The following is a 24009-nucleotide window of genomic DNA, read 5'->3' on the forward strand; positions in this document are numbered from 1 at the left end:
TGAAAGAGGAACATTCACAATATGAATGAAAGAACATGCTAGTGAATCCATATCCTTGTTCCTTCCCCAGAGCTCACACAAATATGCTGTGTCCTGGTTCACTAATCATGTGGTGGGTTTATATATGAGAGAGAACAAAAGGAACAATTTAATACAAATCTACGACAAATCTTTAGACAGTTTTATTTCAATGGGTTACTTTTTTTCCCCTCAACTGAGTTTCATTATAGGTCACATCTGTCACACGATTGCGTTCACCAACCTATTTTGCAGTCAAATTCAATGCAACATGTTTTCAGATGTTCAAACAGTGATGTGGAATGGGAAACACCATCACACTATGAAAAAAATACAGAACAGGCCCAATTCTGCAGTCCTTATTCCAGCAAAGATCTCACTGGGAATGAGTTCTGTAAAGGGGTGTTAGTGTAAAAAAAAAAACAAAACAAAAAAAAACCCAAGGTTCATTTATTTTAATGGCTGTTTTGCATCAGTAAACACAGAGAGATTTGGCTACCTGTTTTTAAAATTTAGCTTTCTCTCTGTCACATTTTCTTTTAATCCTGTCTCTTGGAGTATGTATTCAACAGGTTCCTGGAGCTTTTAGCAGTCTGTAAACACAGCTCGATGAAGCCAGTGCATCCAGTACTCAGGTGGAACATCGTGCAGAGACAACCTGGAGAGCAGGACGTTGGACATAACCTGGAATGGTATCTGGAACCTTCTAAAGTTTAAATTGAACATTCCACAGCAGAAGGTTCAATGTTTACTTTCTTCTTTAGCTTCTCAGGAGCTCACAGTTGTACAAAGACTCTGGAAAGTGCAACAGGGTTTCTGCCTCTACTGACTGTCAGTGAAGCCACACAATACTGAACTGTTTTCCCTGCTCAAAAGGGTTGGATTTTTAAAGATCTATGCAATTCACGGTAAAATCACATTCCGTTACTTTATTTTTTGGCTGCATATAAAATGCAAGAGAATCCCTGCAAAAAAACAAAAAAGGCATCACTAATAGAAACATTTCCTGAAAATTTTTATCTTTAAAGAAACAGGAATTGCCATCAGTTTAAGCGATTAAATTATTTTTACCAGTAGCAACAGAAACATTTAACGATTCAATCCCAGGCTGCAACATTCTTCCAGGAGGGATGATTAGCATCCTGTGGCACAAACTTCGTGTCTCCAAAGATAGCCCATACCCTTCATTCCCTGCAGAAAAAAGATATTGTATGGGTATGTTCATGCATTTGTGTCGCCAACTTCGCACATTTTCACAACTCTGATTTATGAATAAAACCGTCAACAAATGCCTTTTTAAAATAAAACCAGAACACCCTCCTGACAAATGCTGACTCACAGGACTTGTCCCATTGACTTTGATAGGACAATATACATGATCAAGAGTAGTTTTGCAGGATCCAGCTGTTAAATTGAAATCGGACGTAACAAATGACAGCAATGTATCTAGTTTTCCTTATTGGCCCATTTCAACCTATCTGGATTTGTTTGTGGAGGTCTAGGGAGTTTCTGAGCCAGTGCTAATACCTTGCACTTCTGCAGCACTTTCATTACAAAGCCTCATAGCACCCTTTCAAGGGCCAGGGGAAATCCTTCCCTATTCCCAGTGTACAGCAATGCACAGTTGACCAGGCACATTACAGGAGGAAGCTTCATAGTGTCCAATGCTGGAAGCTGGATATAGGGGTTGATGGACCAATGGTCTGATCTGGTACAGCAACTCGTTTGTCTCTATTGATATTGACTTGTTCAACTTTTCCAGTAGACGGTACTACCAGCTGGGTGCAACTCGTGAACACAGAGAGTTTAACCAGAGGCTTCAATTGATTAGTTGCTAAACCATCCAACAACCCTAATATGTTTGACCTGATACACTAGTGAAGCAGAGTAGAAATCCATGCCAGGTCATTAGTAGTAGTTTGGCTTGTATTGTCACAAAGGAAAATGGAAAGGGAGCTGCTTAAAACAATTCCACTTGTAGACAAATGAATACAGAAGCCCCAGGCTAACCCCAGTATCATCCCCCTACCTTGGACTCCAGATCAGCTCTATTATCAAAAGGTATTTTCATGTTCATTATTTATCGAGCTCCACAGGTGCACCTGGTACAGTTTAGACAAAGACAGAATAAGGTCCCTCGTCTGCAGCCAACAGAATAGATCCATGGAACAGGAAGCCACCCATTCCCCTTTCTGAGCCTTGCCAAAAAGGGATTGTTAACTGGCCATCTCTACTGCATTTTAGACTTATTACTCTAGAACCTAGCAGCTGTCCTACATGCTGGAATTGTCTCTGTAACATGCCTGCAAGCCTCCATCTTCTGATGCTGTCATCAAATCATCTCTCCAGTCTTTCTAAGGTACTTATATTGCCACCATTGCTGTACTATCTGAGCGCCCAGTCTTTAATATATTTATCCACTCAACACCCCGGTGAGATAGGGCAGTGCTATTATTCCCATACTATGGATTGGAAACTGAGACACAGAGCAGCTAAGATGACTTGTCCAAGGTCACACAGGCAGTCTGAGGCAGAGCTGAGACTCAAACCTGGCTAGTATCCCAACCACTGTTGGTAGGAAAAGCAAAGATTTCACCTTCCCTTCTACTTTTTCTTGATTTGATACAGAAGAGAAAAGTTTTATAACTTCAAGCAACATTCGTCTCATTAGCCTTTTGCGCTCATATTCTGGTGTGTTCCTTCAGCTTGGGACAACAGCTATTGTCAGAGATGTCATGTTTCCTGGAACACTCCCTTTCTCTCACTGATAAGGGTCTTATGATTCCCAATAAAAGCAGCAATTTTGCTTCCAGCTTTTACAAAGCTTTTTATGGCCTTAGTCGCTTAAGATAATTAGAACCCATAAATTCAGGGCAAAAAGACTTGCAGACAGAGAATGACGTGGGAGGGAGTGCTGATGGAATCAGATAAAATAATACAAGATGCTAGTTTATATTGCTGCACAAAACATTTACCACTTTGGCTCTTTGACTTTAATCTCATAGTTTTGTCTCTCAGAGTGCAGCTGAAATGCAATCATTTAATTATTTCTTTCTGATTGTAATATTGTTCAGGGTGTGGCCTGATGATTCGGAGGCTTGACAGTGGGATGCAGAGCCTTTCATCTCTAAGTTAGGATTGGCTAGATGGGATCAGACCATGGTCCATTTAGTCAGGAGTGAAAGGACTTACTAGTATTGCCAGGAGCCCCGGGCTCTTTAAATCGCTCTGCCAGTACGGTTGGCTGTGTACCGGCTCCTGCCAGTACTCCGTACTAGACCAGAACGGCTTACTTTCACCTCCGCATTTAGTCCAGTATCTCATCTCCATAGTGACCAGCACCTGACGCTTCAGAGGACAGTGCAAGAAATCTCCTACACCACATAGTTAGAACTTGGCTTACGCCATGAAGCATGATGTTGAATATCACGGCCAGAATTTATGTTATCATTAACTATTGTAGCGTTGGATGTTGACAGCTCAAATCCAGCCAAAATAAGCAGCGACCAAAAGATGATGGTTGTTCAGTGGCCTGTTAAAAATGAATTTGATTGATCTAAGTGGACAGGTGTCCAAATAAACAAAACCACAGTAGGTTCCCAGACTCAGCACCCATGCCAAGAACTGAAAGGATATGCAGAGCTGGCAGGACAGGAAAGGGAGTTAATCCTATCCCGGCCCATACAGAGACCTTCAGTCTCTAGGGAAGTCAATCTGTTGCCTTAGGCATTGACTTTGCACACAGACAACATTAAGAGATATTGTTCAGATCATTCTCTTTGGCAAGCGAGCAAGCCTGTAGCTGACTAGGATGCTGGAAAGGCAAATTCAAGTCTGTAACACTTTTCTTATAAGACAGTGTGTGGGAAGCTTGCTTCCACACTAATTTATTGCTGCTCTTCTCTGTTTGCTGCCACAGGTACGCTACATATTTAGATCCAGGACATTTCTTCAAACAACTCCAGTATCACACAACTCCATAATGTTCAATTTTCTTTTCAGTGAAGAGTTAGTGCTCAGTAGAGAGTTGAAGTCATTACTGTTGTAAGGTTTGGGAACTCTTCTCATGCATCTACCAATCAGCCTCCAGTCTCCCCTGACAAAAGAATATTTGGACTTTTTCCTGGAGAAATCTCTCATAATTCAAGGTAATGACATTGCTGTCACTTTCTCTCTCTTCCTTTCTCTTGCTGTTGTCATCGTTTCTGGTATGTATTTCTTTGTGGTCCATCATCTGCATTGCCAGCCTTTCTATTCCCTTTGTAATATAGTGCCACACATCTTGTAGAGATGCCAGATTTGCTGTGTTGTCTTGTCAGTATTTCCTGGAGTTCAATAAACATTTTAATTAAAGAAATGTCTTCAGAGCCAAGTAAATGGTAGTATCAGGCAGGATTACAGTCCCTCCATGGCCGATCATCAGCATGACATTACCCTTCAGTGCAATGGTTCAAACCACCTTCGTTGCCTGCTGACATGAAGCAGCAAAAAGGGCTTCCAAATATGCATTCCTGGATGATTCTGCAATGTTTCTTACTTCAGCTGTAACGTCCACTTGCTTCTCTACCATTCAGACCATATAAACTCAAACATTTCTCCATAAAAGACACCATCTTGGCAAATTCACTGCCATCACCTCCTTTATCTGCTTAAGATAAGTTTGGGGGGGAGGAGGGATGTGCACTGCTCAGGGGTCAAGTAACAAACTAGAGTCGCTCCAAACGAGAAGAAGGTTGGAAGTGACCAAAAGTTAATATTGTATCTCCATGGCTCTCAACCTTTCCTGACTACTGTACCCCTTTCAGGAGTCTGATTTGTCTTGCGAACCCCAAATTTCACCTCAGTTAAAAACTACTTGCTTACAAAATCTGACATAACAATACGGAAGTGTCACAGCATACTTGCTGAAAAATTGTTTAGGTTCTCATTTTTACCATGTGATTATAAAATAAATCAATTTGAATATAAACATTTTACTTACATTTCAGCATATAGTGTATAGAGAACTATGAACAATTCATTGTCTGTATGAAATTTTAGTTTGTACTGACTTTGCTAGTGTAGCCTGTTGTAAAACTAGGCAAATATCTAGATGAGTCAATGTACACCTCTGCCTACCCCCAGCGGTACACATACCCCTGCTTGAGAACCACTGATGGCTGTTTGGTAGCCACCTGTGTGGAATGAGCAGTTAGAGCCTATATCTGCTGGGGCAGCTGTCCACATTATCAACTCTGCCCATGTAATGGACACTCTTGTTGGCAATCTCAGTACAGCCCAAGCCTGAATAGCATGGAGACTTACCTGCACCCATCACCTTAGAAATGCCATCCTGTACCTGTCTGAGCACTTACAAATTTAGAGCCATGAACACTGACCTCCCTGGCCACTACAGCTTAAGAGGCGACATCTCCATATCACGCACCTTCACCCCAGTTAAAGTTTTGCAGCGTACCATACCTAATACTAAAACAGTGGGTTTATTCCAGTGAAACTCTAAGCAGCTGATGACGGGGACCTTATCCTCAACCTCAGATTTGCTGACTGTTCCTATGACTTCCCAGCCTTCTTCAGTTTTAGCCTTAGAAAGAAAAGGGGACAAAAAAGAAAAATATGATTCCAGGTTCTTTAAATTTATAAGAACAATACATACACATATAAGCTTTTAGATTTTCAGCACAAACATGCAGCAAACCTACTTTGTTTCTTCTGGTTTGTTCGTTTTTTAATACATCTAGGTCTTGTTTACACTTAAAACGTGTACCAACATAGCTATACCAGCAAAACCCTGCAACTGTAGCGATAGCTTGCCACAGTTTCAGGGTAACTGCACCTGTAACCTCACCCCCGCGGGCCACTCCAGAAGTTCCCAGTCAGAGCTCTGGGAGGGACCCTTCTCCCACTCCCTTCTGACCGGGGATTTTTAAGGCTGGACAGCTCCCTGCTGTGACATCCCCAGCAGACCAGCCTGCAGCTCTTTCTGAGGGCTATGAACCGTGTATTCCCAGCTGTCACAAGTTACCACATAGCTCTTTCCAAGCACACGCACATCTTCTAAAGGTAGAAAGAATTACAGAGAAAACATACAGAAAACAGTAAACAGATTTAAACACACACGAAACATACCAGGAATTACCCATCAGTCTGATGAGGCCCTAGGAGGCCAAAATCTTTCCAACCCTTCCGCAGGGTCGGGATCCCTCTTGTCCATTCGCTGGATCAGAAAGAAGGCCCTGAGTCAGTTCAAACCCAGCCTTTTAATACCAAAATCCCTTTCTTTGTCTGTTGGTTTCTGGGAAAGCCCGTTTGAACCAGTACATGCAAACCTCCCAAGAGGGTGGCACCTCTCTGGACGTGTTTGCAACCTAAGTGATTCACTTTAATCGAACTCCGCTGTTTCCGGTTCCTGGAGAGCTGTGGTAACCCTCCCACACAGTCGGATATAAATTTAACACAATGCCCCCAAAGATACGGCATGGGGTTGCAAATATCTGTCACATAGCATAGACCAGCAAAAAAGTGCTTTTGCTGGCATAGCTTATTCCAGGCCTGTGAGCAAAATAAACTATGTTGGCAAAAGGAATTTTTTGCCACTGTAGCTGCATCTCCACTAGGATTTCTGCCAGCATTGCTAAATCCTTAAAAAAAAAATCATACCTGTAACCAATACAGCTACGCCTGCAAAACCTGAAGTGTAGACCTGTCTTAAGAAGCCCAAACCAAAATTTTCAAACTTGGATGCCTAAAATTATGCCCTTAAATATGCAACCTGATTTTCAAACACTCTGAGCACTTTCAGCTCCCAATGCCCTTATCTAACTAGTGGGCCAATTCTGCTTCCCTTACTCTCATTGAGTGGCATCTTAGAAGACTAGTAATCCCATTTTATTTGACAAAATCTCAGTACAGGTGCCTTAATTTGGCCAGGGTCCCTTTAACTAGAAAATCCACTTTAACAAGAGTCAAGTTACTGCTTCTTGCCAACCTCATTTCCTGTGAAATCTGCACTTTTTACATTACACTACATTAAATTTACACTCCTGTGATGCCACAGGTTAGACTGACCAATCTGGGTCCAATTAAATGGACTGCAGCAATGGCCCCAAATGTTAATAAATTGAGCTTTATAGTAACACGGTGATTCTTCCAGGTGTTTCAATTAAATATCAATATCTTTTATGTGCTTTTTATCTCACCAGCATCCAGAGCACCGGCTGCCATAGCTCTATGGTGGGGCTGGAGAAGGTTTCCAGCTTTGCACTGGAAGGAAGGGGGCTAGACAACTCGGTACCTCCCTGGTAGTCAAAATAGGATATGCAGGGAGGAAAATACTGACTGCTTGGGATCTCCACCAACAGACGTTGGTCCAATAAAAGATATTACCTCACCCACCTTGTCTCTCTAATACCTTGGGACCAACACAGCTACAACTACACAGCAAACAAGTGTGAGCTCCACAGGCATTTCTGTGACACCAAGTCCATGCAATTCACTGGCCTCCAAACACTCCTCCAAAACTGATCAGATACTTCACATTAGAGAGAAAGGATGCCAACTTTCTAATCACATAAAACTGAACACCCTTGCCCCGCCTCCTCCCCAAGGCCCCGCCCCTGCTCTCTCCATCCTCCCTCCCTCCATCGCTCACTCTCTCCCACCCTCACTCACTTTCACCAGGCTGAGACAGGGGGTTGGGGTGCAGAAGGGAGTGAGGGCTCTGGCTGGAGGTGTGGTCTTCGGGGGGTGAGGCCAGAAATGAGGGTTCAATATGCAGGAGCGGGTTCCGGGGTGGCACAAGGGGTTGGGGTGCAGGAAGGGGTGAGGCTCTGGCTGGGGGTATGGGCTCTGGGGTGGGGCCAGGGTTTGGGGTGCAGGAGGGAGCTCCGGGCTGGGGCTGAGGGGTTCAGAGTGTGGGAGGGGGCAGAGGGTTTGGGTGTGGGCTCTGGGAGGGAGTTAGAGTGTGGGTGGGAGTTCTGACTTGGGGCAGGGAGTTGGGGTGCGGGTTTCAGGAGGGAGTTTGGGTGTGGGAGGGGTCTCAGGGCTGAGGCAGAGTGTTGGGGTGCAGGAGGGTATTCGAGGTTCAGGCCAATGGGAGCTTTTTTTTTTTTTGTTTTAAGAGTCTTTTCAAAGCCTTCTTCCCCTTCCATAGAGTCATTCATCAGAGGCTTCACTATGGAGCTCAAATCTCCAGATTCATTTTGTAGCTGCCCCTCCAACAAGGTTCACAGCATTCACAGCATTTCAACCCACCCCCAGTTTCTCTTTTCCTCTACATTTTAACTGCTGCACAATGCTGCCCTCGTGTGACCAGCCTTTGAGCAGCAGCCTGTAGCTGGTGGTGCATAAGACAGAGAAATAATGCGCAAACTCAACAGAGGTATGTCTGCACTGCAGCTGAGAGCAAACCTCCCAGCCCAGGAAAGACAGACAGGTGCTAGCTCCACTCAAGCTAGCTCACTAAAAATAGCAATGTGGAGGTTGCAGCATGGGTGGTAGCACGCACTAGCCGCACAATTATCAGCTTGTCTGACCCAGTGGATCCACGCTAGGGTGACCAGATGCCCCCCGATTTTATAGGGACAGTCATGATTTTTGGGTCTTTTGCTTATGTAGGCTCCTATTAACCCCCACCCCCATCCCGATTTTTCACACTTGCTACCTGGTCACCCTAATCCATGCTCATCTGGTGAGCCCATACCACTGTCCATGCTGCAATGTCCACACAGCCGTTTTTACTGTTCTCACTTGAGCCCTCCCCAGTGCACCTGTCCACCTTGGCTGGGAGCCTTCCCTCCCAGCTGCAGTGCAGACATGCTCCTAAAGGAGATTGCAGAGCTGCCTACTTGCTCTGGGCTCAGTGACGTGGGTGCTTCAGTTTCTTTCTCTCAGGCTCCTTAATAACTTCACAAAGGCTTTTGTGTATCAGCTAACACTCCTTCTTGGGATCTGGTTTATTAATACCAAGTTCTAGAGGGAACAAACCCCCTGCTGAAGCTTCTCCTTCACCAAGCTTGGGCTCTACACTCTAGCCTCTCTAGCAGGTACTAGCTCTTGCACTTCCCAGGTCCTGTGCCTGGGAGCTAAGAAGAGCTGTGCAGACCTGCTCACACAATCCTCCTGCTCCCTTTTTAACTTCCCCCTCAAAAAGCCTGATTTAGCCACATAACCTGCCTGTCATGTGACATTATCATTCTCTCCACCTGTTAAGTGTCACGGTGGGGCTGGGACCCATCTCCCCTTAAAGGGTCAGTCACACTGTGACAGGTGTAGGGTACAAATTTCAAAAGCATCTGAGTGACTCATGAGCCTAAATCCCATTTTTCAAAGTAACATAAATCCCTGATAATGGGATTCAGTTGATTCTGAAAACTATACCCATAAGTTACATCAATATTAGATCTGTTCTCTATGCACATTTAGGGGGATTTTCAGAAGCACATAAGTGATTTAGGACCACACGTGCCATTGACTTTCAACAGGAGTTGTGTTCCTAAGTGACTTAGGTGCTTTTGAAAATTCCCTTTGCTCTTTAAGGGATATTTATTCAAAAGGATTACAGGGTGGTTAGTTCAAAAGCATCAACCCTGACACCATGGAAGCAGGTGCCTTTATTTGTTTCAGTTTATAAAAATGTTCCTATATGAAGCATTAAAATTTATACCCATTGATACATGGAGAGAGCTACTCACTCGGCCCTGCAATGCATTTACTGCAACTTATTTACTGATTTTAGCTCCCTTAGAAAGCAGACACTGCACAGTCTCCTTTGGCTTGAACCATTGTCTGCAACCAGTGGGGAGTTCTCCCACAGACACCTTGGGCCAAGGCTGTTACTTGTCTAAAAACAGTTTGGGATTTTTATCTAGTTAGATTGTAAACTCACTGGGACAGGAACCATCTTCATGTTATATATTTGTACAGCACCTAGCACAACGGGGCCTTAATCCCTGATTGGGGTCATAGGCACCAACACAATACAAATAAATAATTAAGTGTCTGAACCAAATTCTCATGGCTGAGGAGAATCAGAATAAGTGGCAGTGCTGTTATTGTTCAACTAATACATGGAATGGAGGCCTAAAGTAAGCAGTTGATACGTATTTATTTTAAATTCCCTTAGCTGTTTAAGGGATATTCATGCTAAAAGGTTACAAGATATTTAGTTCAAAAACATTAACCCAGGCAAGTGTCTTTATTTACTTGATAGATAAAGATATAGCTTATAACTATAGATAGTAAGTGAAACTGGGAGCTGGGTGCCATTTGTGCCTTTGAAATCTCTGTGATCAGGGATGTGTGTAACAGCCTATAGCTGCGCACCAAATGTTGTAAAAAGGTGATCTCCCCTACTGACAGGCCACACGATCTAGCTGGTGAGATGACCTGAAAGTTCTTGGGACCTTTAGTGGTAAAAGGACAAAGAAAAAAAGAAAGAAAGCTGGGCTCTTCTACCTTCAGAAATCTCTGGAGATTATCTGTGCTGTATACTTCCAAAACCTCCATGGCTCCAGCGCTTGCTTTGCTCACCGTAGGAGTAAGGGGGCAGCTGTGAGTAGAGAAGCATAGAAAAGTTCCAAGTTAAAACAAAGCAAAACAAAACCCCTGAAAAACTGTTTTTGCTAGCTCATCCGATTGCCTTCACAACTCACTTTAAATCAGTTTACAAATGATTCTCCTCACTTTATAGATGCACTTTCTTATAGGGAATGGGAGGTTTTGACAGGAACACAGGGATAAGACTGGAGGAGCACTTTTGAGCACAATTAACACCAAGACTAACTAAAAATGGTAACAAAACAAAACTTCTCATCAAACCAAGTTTAAATACCTCTGGCTATCTTTATATGTACCTACTGCACTGGTGACTCCTTCCTGTTGTTAAAAATCTATGTGAATCCTAGCCTTGCATACATGAGACCCTCCTGCCACACACCTGTATCAGTGGGGCTAATCCCCTATTTGCCTCCCTCAGCAGAAGCTGTTCAGAAGGCAGGGAGAAGCAAGCATCCCTCCCACCATCATGGGCCTCACAAGGCTTCTACACTGTCCTCCTTAAAATCACATCTGCTGTGATGCCTACAATGCAATAGTTACGCTGCTGGTCTGCTGGGACCATTGCTCATCACCCTGCTCATAATCCTCTTGCTATTCCCTTGTGCTCCCCATGTCTGTCCATCTCCACCTGTTGTTTCTCATCTTATACTTAGACTGTACTTTCTTTAGGGCAGGGATTATCTTTATGGTATTTGCATGTCCAGTGCCTAGCACAGTGGCACCCTGCTCCCTGACTGGGGCCTCTGGGTGCGACCTTAATAGTTCCACTACAAAATAATCATGTTCCCTCTGCATTAAAATATATCTTCAAAAAAACACACAGTGGTGGAGTGGCTCAGCAAATGATATTGAACAGAAAAGCACAGCTCAGAGGTGCAAGAATGCATTCATCCCTGGAGTGAGAACAGCAGGGACCTGGCCAAATTCTTGCAATCCTGCAAGCAGCAGTCTTGCACTTTTGAATCTAGAGGCAGAGTGACTAGAATAAACATACCATGGAAAGAAAGAAAAAAACCTAGGGTAGAAAAGAATTCAGGGCTGTTCTGACTAGCAGTACCTGTGCCTTTTTAATCAAATTATACACTCCACTTAGGAGCTGTGGACACCTGCTTGGGTGTGTGTTTGTGCACAGCACAGAACTGAGCACGCTTACAAATCTCTTTGCATCCCAAGAGATCCCATCTCTCTAGCTATCTTGAGGTTTTATACTGCTGCCCATCACCACAGAATCTGAACACCTTCCCTGTAAAATCAGTAGCAATAGCCTTCTCCCTAGCAGACTTCAAGGGGGTTCCAGCTCTGTTTCAGGATCTACTCGGGGGTATGGGTTTTCGATTTTTTCGGTAGCATCTTGGGGTAGAAAGCATGTCAGTGCTCCGACAGTCATTTTTATGACGGAAAGGCCTTCTCAAAGAGGAAGGCTTTGCAAAATTTCCAAAAGATGGTCAAACTCTGGATCCACCTGATGTCCTCTGGGAGTTTGTTCCATAGCCAGATCCCTTTGACCGAGAATGCTTTGTCACCACTTCTCACACACCTTTTCCTGGGCTTTGTGATCCACACTGAGAGAGAGCGCAGCTGTCGTGGTGGTGAACAAATCAAAATTGATGTAGCTGGGCCAAGATCTATTAATTGCTTTGAAACCCTCAGTAGTTCAAACATATACACACACCCTATACAAGGATATGGCCATCCACTTCCAGGGTGGAACATGGCATCTCAACAATTTAGGACCGAAAGCGAAAAAGGCAGCATCCAGCTGGATCTACAAGGTAGGCAGGAGGCAACAACCTGAGCTGGAATATGTCCAGAGTGGTGGGACTGACACTCTTATCCTTACAAAAAGGATGATGGGATCTTTAATGCCTACCAAAAGACCTTGGTTTTCCATCTTATTTGAAAGACTGGTGAACTGTTTAGGCAGAGACAATAAAGCAATACTTACTGGAAGAAGGAAATTACTCTTGGCATCTTATATGGAATAAGATCAGAGAAAGGCTCCAGTTCCCTTTATGAGGAGTTAGCACTGGGGGACAGGACAGTTAAGTACGTGTGAGCAAATCCTCATTATATCCTGGAGTCTTTCCACGTGCAGGATCAGATCCATAGGGTTTGAAAACTTGGACTACAGAAAAAAAATCCCTTAATCTCTCCACGGCTGGAAGGGAATGGCTTTTCGGTCACTGAAATGAATGAGTGCAGAGGGGGCAATTAGAACGCCAGAGGTTAAGATATGTTTTTAATCCCTTTGCAACTCAGAAACTCTTATAGCAATAAGGGAAAAAAACAACAATCGGGGATTGCCCAGTGTGCTGGTGGCTACACAACACACTGTCCAATGAGGATCAGGGGATTTTCTGATTTTGGCTCATGGTCCTGCTGCAGAGGCAGTGAGAAGGGTCCAATGGGAAAAGGTGCAAGTTGCTCACACACACACCCCACCCCTTCCAGCTGACAAATGGAAACTGCATTAATTGGCTCCTGAGGCAGTTGCATTCAGCAGCCTCAGGTACAGAAGGAGGACTTCAGCAATAAAAGGGGGGAATGCATTTGAAAACGGAGAGATCCAAGAGGAGTTAGCAAATGAAACCTTCCCCACCTTCCATCCCTAAAGGAGCACAGGTTGCTGAAATGAAATCAGCATCTGTCCCAAAGCAGCAAGCAAAGCCGATATCCTAATGCTGCCATTATTTACACGGCACTGCCAAATTCACAACGCACTCGACAAAGCAAATAAGAGATCTAGGTTCCTGCCCCAAAGACTAAAACAAAACGTGGGACTGCACTGGTGAGGGGAGCATTGTAGGAAGGCCCTCTGGAAAGGAGGGGAATTTAAGAAGGGATTTGAAGGGAAGGGAGGGTGCGCTTTGTAGACAAGAGGTGGGAGCTTTTCCAAGTATTGAAGGACTCATACGTGAAAATCAGAGATCGTAGATGGGATGAAATAACATTAATAATACCACGCTCTACCTGCTTTTCATCAGTAGCTCTCAAAGTGCTTTACAAAGGCCAGCATTATTATCCCATTTTACAGATGGGGAAACTGTAAAGGCACAGAGGCATGAACTGACTTGCCTACGGTCACTCAACTGGCCCAGGACAGAGCTGAGAATAGAAGCCAGGTCTCCCCAGACCAGTGCTCTATCCACTAGGCCATGCTGCCTCCCATATGCAGAGCTTCAGCAGCCAGTGTAGTTTCTATATCTGTTTGGTGCATGCTTTGGGGGTCATTTGGGGTAAAAGGAGCTATACAAATATGCAAGATAGTAACATCCTTTGGAAGACAGCGGTAACGTGAACAGGAAACCCCACCACAGAAGCAAAGCATAAAATTTACCTGTCCTTTTGGCTGGTCACCACTCTGTCAACTCCTAAGAAGTACGCGGAACGCAGCACTGCACCCAGATTCATGGGATCCTGTATCTGCTCCAGCACCAGCCAAATCAGCTGTGTGCCCAGACCAACCTGGGGAGCTTCAGCTTCTTCCAAGCTGCTAGGATGGAGAGGAGTGGCCTCTAAGCAAACTCCCTGGTGGACTCGACCTTTGCAAAGAGCATCCAGCACCTGCCTTCTGACATGGTGCACGGGGACCCCACAGGCCTTAGCTCGTTGGGCAAACTCTTCCATCACAGGCCGTGCGCAGCTGCTGTCCGACTTGAGGAACAACTGGAAAAAGTCCCTCTTTGACTGCGAGAAAGCCAGGGAGCAGGGCGCAATGCCAAACAAGATCTCCGAACCTTTGGTCCTTTCAATGGACATAGGCTTTGGCATTGGTCTTTTCTGCTTTTTTGAAAAGTCATCTTCTCTCAGGTTCCTAAATTCCTCACTGGAAGATGCAGCCTGCTCAGTGCTTCTCTTTCTAGACTTCCACTGCCACCGCAAATTCTTCTGAGGGGTGAGGCCTTTATAGCTTTTGGGAGGAGGATGTGATTTGGGGATCACTCGTGCAGCAGCATCCCCAAGTCCCAATATTGGAAGCTCATGGCTGCCATGGTGGTGTGAATTTCCTCCATTCCCAAACCCTGTGGGTGATGAAGATTGCGATGGCTCCTTCTTCTGAGCCACAAAATGTCGGACTGCCCGAAAATGACTATTGCAACTAAAAGGAAATGAAAGTCTTGCAGCTTTCCAGATGTTGAACTTAAAGATCTGCACCATCACCACCACAAAGGCCATTCTCCCACTCAAGTCTCCTCAGTCGGAATGGCTATCCCTTGAAAAAGGAGATAATGGGCTAGTTATGCAATGTGGGTTAATATCCCACTAATATTTACAATTTTAAAACATGCTTATGATCAAAAAAAAGGACTATTTACAAATGGAAACCTTACACTTAACTTCCACTCTACTCTCTGCCTGTGTTCCAAGTCATAGCTGCTCTTTGCTGACTAAAACAAGTTTTTAATATTAGCCTAATATGCTCACGGGAGAATGAGCTGGATTCCATTCTGGCTCATGCATCACAAACAGAATTAGCTAAGTTCAAACTGCAGAATCTTTCACTGATGGCCACATGTAAGCCACACAAAGTGGCCCGCTTGACTCTCAAACTATAGTTAAATACTCTGGGCCAGATTCTGAGCTGGTGGAAACTGGTTTAGCACCATTCAAATAGAAGATGCTATGCCAATTTAGATCAGTTTATGATCTGGTCCTCTATTTCCCCACTCCAGCCCACCTCAATCTCTGGCCAATAACATTAACTTATAGTCATGTTCCCTGCATGATTTTCTTTTAAATACACATCTATATACTGCAAGCATTTCTGACTGTATCAACAGACTTAAGAAGCCATAGGTTGTGCCATATGAGAGAGTATTTCATAGATTTGCAATAAAGTTGTCATACTGAGTATTACCTGTCTACATCATATATTATTGATGATCTCCATGAAGGAAATATACAGAAGAATATACGTATTATTTACAGTGATAAACTCAACTAGCAGAACTTGTTCACACTGAATATAGTCTACTTTAGGTTCTTATATGGCCCTCATTGTCATACTGAACACCTTGCAAAGTGTAACATATTTATTATCACAATACCCTCATGAGGTAGGAAAGTCCTTTTCTATTCTGGGCTCTCCCACTGGCCTACTGGATGACCTTGGCCTAGTCACGTCCCCATTCCATGCCTCAGTTTCCCCATCTGTAAAATGGGGGCTAATGACTCCCCCTTTTGTAAAGTGCTTTGAGATCTACTGATAAAAGCGCTAGATAAGAACTAGCTATTATTATTATCCCAATTTTCCAGATGGGGAACCGAGGCACAGAGAGGCGAAGTGACTGACTCAATGTCAAACAGGAAGTTTGCAATAGAACAGGAACATGATGCAAGGTTTCCCATGTTCTAGGCTTGTATCCTAACCACTGGACCATCCCCATTCCCCTCTTGGCCACAGCTTTATTAGTCTAATATATTGCTACAGAGACAAAAACAATAAGCAGGGCTAAGCACCAAGCCTGCAGAGATCCTCACTGCAAAACGTCAGGCATCTTCAGTGCTTGCTGGTGTTGCAAACCAGAGCACCAAGGCACTAGTCTGCTATCCAGCCGCCTTACAAGAAGATGGAAACAAACAGCCGGGGGGGGGGCGGAAGAAGAGCGGGTTTTAGGGCTGACAGGGGCGGGACTCCAGAGCGCTCTGTTCAATCCCCAGCCCAGCCTCTGGGTTTCTTATGCGGCTCTGGGCGAGTCCAAGTCTCTCTGCCTCAGTTTCCCTTGTTTAACAAGAGGCTACGCAGGAGATGCCCAGACAGCGCCGGTGAGAGGGGGCCGGTGAGTCCTGTAGAAACAGGGCCCGCTCTGGGGCAAAGGAGAACGGGACCCGCCGCCAGGCTGCCGCGCGGGGCTAACGCTTTCCGCCCGCCGGAGCGCCTGAGGCGGGGGAGGCGGGTTCGGCCCAATTCGCCCCCGCCCCCCGGCGGGAAACGGAGTTTTGCGGGGCTAGAAAAGCCCCCGCGCGCGGCGGGGAGGACACCCCCCCCCCGTCCCCACAGCCCCGCAGGCGCGTTACCCGCGGGCTCTGGCTGGGGGAAGCGCGCCGGGCCTGGGCGCCGGGGGCGGGACACCCGGGAGGCAGCACCGGGGGGGCGGGGCGCAGGGAAGCGGCTCCAGTCTCCTCAGGCTGGGAGAGGGGTCACCCAGACCCCCGCCCCCCCCATTGGTGACCCCTCGGTAGCAGCCGGGGGGGGCGACTGAGAACTCAGCAACCTCCTGCCCCCTCCCACACCTCCTCCCCTGGGCGCCCCCACACACTCCCCTACCTCACACTCCACTTCCGGTTCCGCGCGCCACCATAGAGAGGAGGGGACAGAGGGGCCGCCCGGCGCTGCAGCGCCACCTGCTGGTAGGCGTTCTCTGGTGCGGCGCGTGCCCGCGGGCGCCTGGGGTCACTCAGGCTCCAGCAGGTCTCTAGGGGCAGCTGGGCAGGGCCCAGGGGCCCCAGTGCTGGAGCTCAGCTGCGCCCTGGAGGTTGCCCCGGGCGACCAATGCGTCCTGCATGCCCTGCAATGTGCTGGCGCAGCCCGAGAGCGCCGGTGCACGCCCCCAAGGATCTCCTATGGCGGGGTGACCGTGCATGGGCCCTGCAGTGGGCCGGCGTGTGCACCGTTCCCTGCAGATTGCCATATCCCAGAGGCGTGCCTCCTACCTGGCAGGGCGTTTGTGGGCCCGCTAGGGTGACCAGATAGCAAGGGTGAAAAATCGGGACAGGGGATGGGGGGGTAATTGGCACCTATATAAGACAAAGCCCCAAATATCGGGACTGTCCCTATAAAACGGGGACATCTGGTCACCCTAGGGCCCACCCCTGCCCGGCAGCTGTGCCCGAAGGCTGGGAATAATCATGCTGACTCCGGCAGATGCTCAGGACCCATGGCTGGACTATCAAAGTGAAAACAGCGCCTTGGCAGCGTGCACTGAGAGGAGAGACCTTGCCTGGCACCTGCAAATTTGCCTGCTTGCCACGCTCAGGAAAATCCCCCCCACACACACACACCACACAATCTCACGATGAGCACAAGCTTTTGACTCCAACCCACCTACTGTGGCTTCAGTTGCACACTAAATGATTCCATGGCCTGAGAGAGAGAAGCTTATTTTGTAAAGACATCATTTATGATGATGATTTTCTATCCTTTATTGTATGTATTAGTTTGTATTACAGTAGCACTTTGAGACCCCGGCGGAGGCACAGAGAGGTGAAGTGACTTGCCAAGGTCACTCAGCAGAGCTGGGAGTGATATCCAGGTCTCCAGCTTTGCTGATATTTTCTTGGAAAATGTAACGTCTTGGCAATTATTACTATTATTGTAAAGCGATGCATGTCTTCAGAAATTCCCAAAGACAGGAACCAGCTCTTTATCTGTCCTAGTTTGACACCTTGATATCATTTCCCCCACTGTCAAGTGAACCTCGGGCAGGGGAGAGAATGGGCCAAGTTGCTAAAGATGTTTGGCTCCTTGGTAGCCAGCAGAGGGAGCTTGGCTTCTACTAATACACAGAAACCCTCCTGATGAACAATGTTAAAATCCAGTTATGGTAAAGAGATGCTTGACAAGGCTGACAATATAAACAAATCTTACAGAGCCAAATTCATCCCAGGTGTAATTCCATTGGCTTCAGTGAAATCTGGCTCAGTCTTGTGCTTGAAAATGCACATTTAAAAATGTCTCAGCTCTCCTCTCAAAGAAAAAGCTGCAACAGTTTTAAAATGCCAGCTCGGGGCTTGGGCGTGGCCTGCTGCTAAAAGCACAGTGATGATGGACTAAGGTTGCCACTTTTCAGACCTCCGGATTTGCCATATCCTGATACAACATAGTATGTTAAATGATCAGGTGAGGCTGTATCATGATGTCAGAAGGCGGTGGCATCACATACTGATACAATTTGGTGACACAAAAAGAACAGGAGAACTTGTGGCACCTTAGAGACTAACAAATTTATTTGAGCATAAGCTTATGCTCAAAGGTGCTACAGGTACTCCTGTTCTTTTTACAGATACAGACTAACACGGCTGCTTCTCTGAAATTTGGTGACAGAGACCTCATCTACAATAGAAAGTTGTACCCTTTAATAAACCAGCGTAGGCAAAGCAGTGGAACCTTCCTCACGTGGATTCAGTAGAAAGGACCTTTATATTGGTTTAGCTATTTTCATACAGGAAGGGGAATAACTATACCAATCTAATGCAACTTTATAATGGTATAACTCTACCTAAACTACAGTTATAGCAGGATAAATCACACCCCTAATAGACATAGTTATATTAGTACAACTTCCAAGTGAAGATCTACCCCTAGTGTCATTTGAGTCACAAAACTGTTACAGTATCAGAGGGACTGGATATTGTGCTACAAGCTGAGCTTTCAGGATGTGGGATTGATTGGACAAAATCTAGGCTGCCCCACAAATTCTGTGATACATGGCAGGTGTGTGCCCACAATGTGCCATCCTGCTCTCCTGCCAGTTTGCGTTCTCTGGTACTCGTAAGCAATGCACATCCTGCTTTCCGACGCTGAGAAAACAGAGTGACATCTGGTTATGTACAGTCACAACCTTGTGCTCAGGATACTTCTACAACAATAATACTGTACGTGGACCTTCCATCCAATGATCAGGTGGAGCATTGAGGAGTGGGATGGGTGTACATGTGGGCAGGGGGGAAGAGAGTTAAGTGTTTCTTTCAGTGAGCCGAAGGAGCCTGGAGACAGGTTAAGGGTTTTGCTCTAGATTGCTGTTGTTAATAACTCGTTATAATTAATGATGGGCTCGTTAGAACATTCCCACAAGAGCCCAGGGTCTGCCTGATGCACTTGTGCCCCCAGTAACAATCACCTTCTGATGAGGGCCCTGTCTGCCTTTCCCTCTAGGCCATGTTGTTTAAATATTATGAGAGGGCGGGGAAGTGACTCTCCTCCTCTCTCTAATAATCAAAGATATTTGAATAAGGCCTTACAGCAGAGCTCAGTATGTAGAACTAGACTCAACATAGGCAGAGAGCTCATGGAAGGAGCTGTCCTACAAACACTCACAGTCACAGTCCCCCTGGGCTGCATTGTTGAAAACAGAAGCAAAGTCTGTATTTTTGCTAGTCATTCACACCCCCCTGTTGCGCAGCCAGTGGAGCAGCTGTCCTCGCAGCACTGCTGAGCCCTTGTGGTGCCCAGACGCAGGCTGGGAGGATCCACAGAAAGAGCCATCATAGGTTCAGAGCTGCAGACTCACTTTGTTTTCTCCTCCAGGACAGGAGGTTCTAGAAATAGAAGGAATCTTTGCACGCTGACTGCAGTGTCCTGGGGACATCGCCCTCTGGATTTCTGCTACAGGAACAGACCAAATCAATCTTTGCTGCTGCCTTCTCCCCCCAGCCTACTTATGATGTTCAGTGCAGTTAAGGCTGAGGCTGCAGCATATAAGGATTACAAATAACCTAGCTGGGCTGAGTGCCTGGAAAGGATCCATTCTATCCCCTGGGATCTGTTTTCTTGATGGTTCTGCCTATGCACTCTTCACAATTGCTTATGCTGCATTCCAAGGCACCACAGGAGGACATAATACTCCACATTTCTTCATGGCTCCTAGTCAGGGGCATCTGACATGTTTTCTTGTGTTATAGTTATTACATTTGCTATTTCTTTGGAGAGAGTCCACCTGTCGGTATAACTTATGTCACTCAGTGGGGTGGGTTTTTTACGCATCGGAGTGACATAAGTTATACCAAAGTGCTAGTGTAGACATACCATAGACACTGATGTCCAGTAGTTAGCCAACGATATGGGACTCAATTTACCCCTCTGTAAAATGAGTATAATACCATTTACCTAGGAGTTGTGAAGCTTAATTAATGCCTGTAAAGGACTTTGATGATGTGAAGAGAGGCAACACCAGCTAGAAGAACAAACCCAGTTCTAATCCTGGCCCAGCCACTGACTGACTTGGCCATCTCTTTTAACCTCTCTGAGTCTCATTTGTTCCATCTGTATTATGGGAACGGTACTACTTGCCTCTCTGGGATGTTTGGAGCATGAACTCATGTTTGTACAGTACTTTGAACGTGGAAAGAGTGAGTGTTAGTTTTTGTAATAACACACCAGGGTTAGGCAACCTATGGCACACGTGCCAAAGGCGGCACGCGAGCTGATTTTCAGTGGCACTCACACTGCCCGGGTCCTGGCCACCAGTCTGGGGAACTCTGCATTTTAATTTAATTTTAAACGAAGCTTCTTAAACATTTTTAAAAACCTTATTTACTTTACATACAACAATAGTTTAGTTATATATTATAGACTTATAGAAAGAGACCTTCTAAAAAGGTTAAAATGTATGACTGGCACACGGAACCTTAAATCAGAGTGAATAAATGAAGATTCGGCACAGCACTTCTGAAAGGTTGCTGACCCCTGTAATACACTACCCACAGTGTGCATAAAGGCAAATGTACTTTCATTGATTGTGTGTGTTCAGAACCAGCAGCAGCTTGGCTGGTGTATGTACACACTTCAGCTCACAAGCTGCACTTCTGCACCAAGTACTTAGATCCAGATCATCAAAGGCATTTAGGCACCTAACTCCCATTTCCCACCCCACACTGTCCCAGTGCCCAGGCTCCCGCCTGAGGTCAGAAGTTTACACAGCAGTGAAACAGCCCCGCAGCCTGAGCCCTGTGATCTCAAGTCGGCTGGCATAGGCTAGCTGCAGGGTTGTCTGTGCTGTGAAGACACACATGACTGCACAACATGGTCATAGAAGGTGCTACTTCTGTTACACTTTGCCTGTGACCCAGAGACAACACATGCACCACCCAGGTGGAGTAGAGTTGTGATTGAACCAATGGCAAGGTAACAGAACAGAAGAAAACAATTCCTTGGCCTCAGCTTCGCAATCTGCAACGTAATAGCACGTTAGGCTGACTATCGGGCTGGTGGCGTTGGAACCCTGCCACTTAGTTCTTCTCTTTAGTCCACATAAAAAATATTATTAGGGACAGATAAGCGCTCTGTCTCCTTAGAAAGCCCTTATGGGCTATTTCAGCTGGGATGGGAAGTGCCTGTTTGGGAGCACAGACCTTTAACGCGCCTTGAAATAAATCAGATTTTTTTCCCCTCGGCTCAATTAAATAGCAAAGTGGCTGCAGCGATAATGAAACTTTTTTCTACATCATAATGAGTTTTTTGGCTTTCGCCATCAAGTGTCAGGGGGTGTCAGGAGCTATCTTCAGACTGCTTGGCTCTGGGCGCCGAGATGCGTATGGTCAGAGGCATTCAGTCCTGCACAGCTGTGCTTCCTCGGCCAGCCTCCAGCTGGTGTAAATCAGCATTATCTCCATTGTTTTCAATGGAGCTATGCTGATATACACAGGCAACTTGCGCATGACTCCCCTAAACAGAGCCAGTGTTATCTCTCCACATGTGTACAGTGAACCCTGCACAAGCCACTTTTATTTAGACAATCTCCTTTCTTAGGAGACTGCCTTCAAAGCCGCTGGGCCCACAGCAATGCAGCTCCACCCACTTCAGTTCAGTACCGTTAGTTCTTATTATTCGTATTACCACAGCACCAAGGAGTCCCAGTCATGGACCAAGAGCCCATTGTGCTAACTTAATCTAGGACTTTCTATCCTGAAGGATCTTCAAGCTCTTTAGAGTAGGATTTTAGTGGTAATGTCCACTGAAGTCAGTGGCAAAACACCCACTGTTTTCAAGGAAAGCAGTAACAGGTCTTTAGTTGGAACCAGCCCTATCAGGCTAGATGCAGGCATTCCTGGGTGAGAGTCTGCAGCCTGTGTTGTTCAGGTCAGCTCAGATGAGATGATCATAAAGGTCCCATCTGGCCTGAGAGTCTATTAATTCCACCCCCACTGCAAGAGCCCCAGTGACTTCAATGGGACTGTTCCATGTAGGAAGCCCAGCACACAGCTGGAAGGGTTTAAGATTCAACACCTAGTCTGCAAGCTCTTTGGCGCAGCGGCTCCATCGGCGTGAAGTACAGTAAAACCGTATGCTCACCTGTGGCGCTGTCTAAGCAACAAATAATCGCCACAGCAAGTGCCGCTCCTGGGATTAAATAGGTGCCCAGAGCGAGCACAAAGCACTGGGGACGGGTCTTCACAAGTGACTCAAAAAGTGTTCACAACATCAGCGCAAGTTTAGTTGGGCCAGACTGAGCCTTTAGACACAGACGTGAGTGTGGGGCAGTGGGTGCTGCTCCGGAATGCAGGGTCACCCCTTCTCCCTGCCATCCCGTTTGCTTCAGGGCGAGGGGGAATAATTTACTGCTGCCCTGAAAAGGGTGCAGCATCCATCCCCCCGCATCTCCCTGCAGCCAGCCAGCTCTGTCGGCTGCCATAGTGGTTGGGAAGGCAAAGCCTTGACTCTGTTCACTCCCTGCTCATCTCGTGACTTGGAGGGAAGCTGTAGCTGTGTAGAGAGGCTGCACTCTGGAGCCATGGATCCAGGGACCCCCCCTGACATAGCTCCGGGGGTTTTCCTTCCCAACTCACTGCCCTATAGGACCACATTAGGGCTCATAAGACTGGCCATTCTGGGTCAGACCAAAGGTCCATCTAGCCCAGTGTCCTGTCTTCTGACAGTGGCCAGTGCCAGGTGCCCCAGAGGGAATGAACAGAACAGATAATCATCAAGTGATCCATCCCGTCACCCATTCCCAGCTTCTGGCAAACAGAGGCTAGGGCCACCATCCCCGCCCATCCTGGCTAATAGCCATTGATGGACCTATCCTCAATGGACTTGTCTAGTTCTTTTTGAACCCTGTTATAGTCTTGGCCTTCACAACATCCTCAGGCAAGGAGTTCCACAGGTTGACTGTGCATTGTGTGAAAAAAATACTTCCTTTCGTTTGTTTTAAACATGCTGCCTATTAATTTCATTTGGTGGCCCCTCGTTCTTGTGTTATGAGGAGTAAAATAACACTTCCTAATTTACTTTCTACACACCCTTCACGATTTTATAGACCTCTATCATGTCCCCCTTTAGTCATCTCTTTTCCATATGGAAGCCATTCCATACCTCTAATATTTTTGTCGCCCTTTTCTGAACCTTTTTCAATTCCAATATATCTTTTTTGAGATGGGGCGACCACAGCTGCACCCAGTATTCAAGATGTGGGCGTACCATGGATTTATATAGAGGCAATATGGTATTTTCTGTCTTATTCTCGATCCCTTTCTTAATGATTCCCAACATTCTGTTAGCTTTTTTGACTGCCGCTGCACATTGAGTGGATGTTTTCAGAGAACTATGCACAATGGCTCCAAGATCTCTTTCTAAAGTGGTAACAGCTAATTTAGACCCCACAAGCTAGCCCTTTTCAAACACAAACCTTTGTAGGGGTGGCTGTTCCTGAGCAGAAGGGTGCACGTCTGGGGAACGCATTCGCTACTTTCAGCTTAGTCAAAGGTGGAGCCTAAAAACAC

At 46.1% G+C, this 24009-nt stretch overlaps 1 protein-coding gene across 3 annotated transcripts; it reads right to left on the minus strand.

Annotated features, from left to right (window-relative positions):
* Nucleotides 1–458: 458 nt before the first annotated feature.
* On the minus strand, nt 459–16935 carry MRM1 (mitochondrial rRNA methyltransferase 1). Of its 3 annotated transcripts, XM_039508350.1 has the most exons (7): nt 16033–16215; nt 15431–15457; nt 13910–14785; nt 10471–10564; nt 5479–5599; nt 1090–1209; nt 459–983 (listed from the first exon to the last, which is right to left on the minus strand). In XM_039508350.1, exons 3-7 carry the CDS (start codon nt 14746–14748, stop codon nt 943–945), a joined length of 1215 nt encoding a protein of 404 aa, XP_039364284.1. In that variant the 5' UTR covers nt 14749–14785; nt 15431–15457; nt 16033–16215; the 3' UTR covers nt 459–942. The 3 variants fall into 3 exon arrangements, with proteins under 3 accessions (XP_039364284.1, XP_039364283.1, XP_039364282.1); XM_039508349.1 differs by lacking the exons at nt 15431–15457; nt 16033–16215 and adding an exon at nt 16841–16935; XM_039508348.1 differs by lacking the exon at nt 15431–15457.
* Between the last annotated feature and the right edge of the window lie 7074 nt (nt 16936–24009).

The sequence above is a fragment of the Mauremys reevesii genome, linkage group 20, assembly GCF_016161935.1.
Source record: "Mauremys reevesii isolate NIE-2019 linkage group 20, ASM1616193v1, whole genome shotgun sequence".
Classification (NCBI taxonomy): Eukaryota; Metazoa; Chordata; order Testudines; family Geoemydidae; genus Mauremys; species Mauremys reevesii.